This window comes from Cynoglossus semilaevis, chromosome 1 (genome assembly GCF_000523025.1).
Source record: "Cynoglossus semilaevis isolate Cse_v1.0 chromosome 1, Cse_v1.0, whole genome shotgun sequence".
In the NCBI taxonomy this organism is placed as follows: domain Eukaryota; kingdom Metazoa; phylum Chordata; class Actinopteri; order Pleuronectiformes; family Cynoglossidae; genus Cynoglossus; species Cynoglossus semilaevis.
Genome location: NC_024307.1, coordinates 1,723,194 through 1,727,946, shown reverse-complemented (window position 1 = coordinate 1,727,946; position 4,753 = coordinate 1,723,194). Strand labels below are relative to the sequence as shown.

The 4,753-nt window shown below is 45.3% G+C and overlaps 1 protein-coding gene across 1 annotated transcript in view; it reads right to left on the bottom strand.

Annotated features, from left to right (window-relative positions):
* Positions 1-1,277, bottom strand: part of nfkbiab (nuclear factor of kappa light polypeptide gene enhancer in B-cells inhibitor, alpha b) — a 6,100-nt gene extending 4,823 nt beyond the window's left edge. The window contains exon 1 of the mRNA XM_008308532.3: positions 932-1,277. Within this exon, the coding sequence (XP_008306754.1) occupies positions 932-1,188 (257 nt within the window). The 5' untranslated portion in view covers positions 1,189-1,277. The remainder of the gene's footprint in view (positions 1-931) is intronic.
* Between the last annotated feature and the right edge of the window lie 3,476 nt (positions 1,278-4,753).

The following is a 4,753-nucleotide window of genomic DNA, read 5'->3' as shown; positions in this document are numbered from 1 at the left end:
ACATTGTTCAACCTTGATCTAGTGGTACCTGGTACTTCATACACATTGTCTGACAACAGTACTACAGTACAGTATCACAGTATTTCATATATAAACTCTTGGAGTTCATTAATGAGACAATAATTAGAATGAAGTCATAAATAAAGTCTGACGTTTTTACGGTCAAATATTCCTGTGTTTTTGTAGTACGAAAAATAATGAATTCATGTATTTTTGCAGCTTTGTTTTGTGAATTCACTGAGCGAGTACAAATATTTGTTGTTGTTGGTTTTTTTTTTTTTTTTTTTGTTGTCTTTATTCAGTTTACTGACGTCGTTGAACAGAGAACCCGGTCGGTGGTTCTGTTCAGGACCAGCTTCACCTCGTGACTCTGTAGTTGGTCGTTAGTCGATAAGGTCCGGGGTTTTTTGGGACTATTTTCACGTTATTCCCCCGGGTTTTTACAGCAACACTCCACGGTCGACTGTTCGGTGTAGGATTTCACCGCCCTCCTCCACGGATGTCATTTAAGGACTTTTTTCTCGTTTTTCCCCTTCTTCGAGTTTCACAGTTGCGCGTGTCCGTCGGATTGTTTGGCGGCGCGCCTGGGACTTTCCCAGCCTGACCCGCGGCCATAGAAGATGATTCCGCCGCGATAATGGCCTTTTGTTTACGTCCAGCACCAGCGGCGATGACCGCGAAGAGAACGTCGACCAACAGGACGCGACCGCCGCTCATTGGTCGAGTTTTTAACAAATGTAGTAGCGACTTGAAAGTCGACTAAAAGCTAGGCCTCAGTGTTTTAATGACAGCCTACCGGGAAACCGTTCTCCACAGGACAGGGATCAAGTTTCCTCCGAGAGAAGAACTAGGCCCAGTGCAGTACTGCTGCTGGGGGAAATACTCTTATACTGATAGTACTACACTCAGAGAGTTCTCTGCTCGGACTTACGTGTCTCCGTCCTCCGTGATCTGTGTTTTCCACTCCGGCTGCTGCTCCTTGTTGTCTGGGGGAGCGTGTTTGTGCTGGGGCGGCTCAGAGTCCACCCGGAGCCGGCGGATCTCCTCCGCCACCGCCTGGTACTCCTCCTCCTTCAGCGAGTCCAGGCCGCTGTCCAGCCGTTCGTCCGTCGACGGAGCCGCCTTCCCGTCCTTCGACTCTCGGTTATAATCCATCTGGTTCAATATACTGGTCCGATGGAGGTCCATTGTACTGTGTTGTCGTTCGCGACGAGGTGCGCTTGGTTGTGCTGTGTCGGCGGCGGTCTGTGGTAGTGCAGCTGCGGAGGGGCGGAGTCAACAACTAGGTGGGGGATTTCCAGAACAGTCACTGAGAATAACACGGTCTACAGACCGCACACATTTAAATATATACAGTAGGACGGGGACAGGACGCAGGCTCCGTCGTTGCGCCACCAACCGGACACTCTGTGCATCAACACGTTAAATTAAAGATCAAGATAAAAGACATTTTATCAGCGTTAAAACAAAACGATGCTTTGTTTTAGAAAGAATCAGAACCAAACAACTCTGTTCTGTTCCAGAACATTCTGCAGTTCAAGCTCCTCCAGCAGAGGTCGTCAGAGAGGAATCACAGTCTGCAGTCAACACAAACAAACACACAAACAACAAATAAACAAACAAACAAATAAGTACCCGTACTACTACAGTATACTCCGGGTTCATTGAAGTACCTATACTACAGTATACTCTGGGTTCATTGAAGTACCTATACTACAGTATACTCCGGGTTCATTGAAGTACCTATACTACAGTATACTCCGGGTTCATTGAAGTACCTATACTACAGTATACTCTGGGTTCATTGAAGTACCTATACTACAGTATACTCCGGGTTCATTGAAGTACCTATACTACAGTATACTCTGGGTTCATTGAAGTACCTATACTACAGTATACTCTGGGTTCATTGAAGTACCTATACTACAGTATACTCCGGGTTCATTGAAGTACCTATACTACAGTATACTCCGGGTTCATTGAAGTACCTATACTACAGTATACTCTGGGTTCATTGAAGTACCTATACTACAGTATACTCCGGGTTCATTGAAGTACCTATACTACAGTATACTCCGGGTTCATTGAAGTACCTATACTACAGTATACTCTGGGTTCATTGAAGTACCTATACTACAGTATACTCCGGGTTCATTGAAGTACCTATACTACAGTATACTCCGGGTTCATTGAAGTACCTATACTACAGTATACTCCGGGTTCATTGAAGTACCTATACTACAGTATACTCTGGGTTCATTGAAGTACCTATACTACAGTATACTCTGGGTTCATTGAAGTACCTATACTACAGTATACTCCGGGTTCATTGAAGTACCTATACTACAGTATACTCTGGGTTCATTGAAGTACCTATACTACAGTATACTCTGGGTTCATTGAAGTACCTATACTACAGTATACTCTGGGTTCATTGAAGTACCTATACTACAGTATACTCCTGGTGTAAATCCTGCTTCACAGACGAGAGGATGAAGTCACATTAACTGTTGTTTATTCTCGTGGTCCTCTAGAGGGCGCTGTTCTGCAGGAAGTCATGTCAGTGTGAGTGTGGAGTACAGGAAGTCGGCGGGGGGGGGGGCACTACAGTCGACACATGGTTGTCACAGTGATTCATTTAGCTCTGACCTCTGACCTCAGTGATCAGTAGGGCTGTGGAAAAATACCCATCCACTGAAATACTGCAATATTTTCTTTCCTGATACTGTATTGATATCCTCAAAACTCAATGGTATCATCGTGACTGTAGTATCACAGTACATCATGAAGTAATGTAGTATCACAGTACATCATGAAGTAATGTAGTATCACAGTACATCATGAAGTAATGTAGTATCACAGTACATCATGAAGTAATGTAGTATCACAGTACATCATGAAGTAATGTAGTATCACAGTACTTCATGATATATCATATTGTTGTCCCTGTACCGTGATAATTGTTGACAACACACAGTCAGTAGTCAGTCAGTCAGTCGTTCAGTCAGTCAGTCAGACAGTCGGTCGGTCGGTCGGTCAGTCAGTCAGTCCGTCAGTCGTTCAGTCAGTCAGTCCGTCAGTCGTTCAGTCAGTCAGTCGGTCGGTCAGTCAGTCAGTCGTTCAGTCAGTCAGTCGGTCAGCCAGTCAGTCAGTCGGTCAGTTGGTCAGTCAGTCGGTCAGTCGGTCAGTTGGTCAGTCAGTCGGTCAGCCAGTCAGTCAGTCAGTCCGTCAGTCGTTCAGTCAGTCAGTCCGTCAGGCGGTCGGTCAGTCGGTCAGTTGGTCCAGATGACCTGAGTCCTGAGGGAAACTCCAGTCTGACTGGGACCAGTCGTTCACTGTCATGTGACCAGTGAAGCAACAGGAAGTGAGGTCAGAGAACTGGACAAATCCAGGCTTGAAATGCATTTAATACATGACAAATAATACAATATATATAATTCCCCACCCCACGCCCTTCCCCTCCAGCCCGGGCAGAGCACAGCAGTGCAGCAGGCTGGGACTCTGTCACTGTGGCAAAGCGGACGTCCTAACATTGAACGGGGGGGGGGGGGCGGGGGGGGCAGGACACTCAGTGTGACGTCCATACAGAGACCGGTCAAAGTCACGTTGTTGGTGAGACGTTCAGGTGCTTCCTGCTCCGGACGTTTCTGTCTTCACCTGCTCGTCGTCGTCACGATGAACTGAGGAATCCAACAGACACGTGACACGTGACGTGTCAGATTTCTGATCTTTAATTAGATTTTTATGGCTCATAAATATAAAAGTTAAACTAAATTCAAATCAATCGACGTTTGTCTTTGTTTCATAGGAACATCAGTGACGTGTTTATAACAATGACGACACTGTGAACAGACGAGTGAGGGAAGAATCACACTAGAGAAGATCGCTGCCGAAAAGTCTTCATCAGTGTCGTGAAGTGACGTGGAGACAGCGACAGTGAAAATCCTCCAGATCAACGTTTTCATTTTATTACGTTTTTATATAAAATAAATTTGTTGTTTAACTAATAAACAGACGAGTTTGATTGACAAGACAAGGCAACGTTAACCTTTTACTTTTCTGAACCATCACCACTAGATGGAGACAAACGACAATTATTAAAAGAACGACCGGGATCCGAGGACTGTTGGTCCAACGTCAAACGACGAGACTTTAACCTGTGTTTGATTTGCCTTCAGCTTCTGCCCCACAGCGGGGCATAAATGGTACAAACATTCTGACCAGAGAGAGATTTTCAGTCACGTGATGTGATCAACGTCCAATAAAAACCAAGAACAAGTTTCCATACAGTTTGACTCTGACAATGAATTCATGAGGTCGGACTGTGGAGGTCTGGACCTGGACCTGGACCTGGACCTGGACCTGGACCTGGACCTGGTCTCAGATCCAGATCCACATCTGACCCAGACAACCACACACACACACACACGGGCTGCAGTAGAGGCTCAGATCAATACAGTCATTTTCAACAGTCTGGAGGGTCAACACCTCACTGTCTACACACACACAAACACACACACACACACACACACACGAACACGTGAACACACACACACACATGTCCTGTTTTTTTTTCATCTTCTCAACACACTAACCTTTAACCTTTAACCTTTAACCTTCTTAATTTTTCCTTCACCTCCAACATTATATTATAAAATAAATCTAAACATAAACAACATCATGTGGAAAAATCAAAAATGGACCAAGACCTCCACTGGTACTGACTCTGAGGTCCACATGGTCCAGCCCAGTC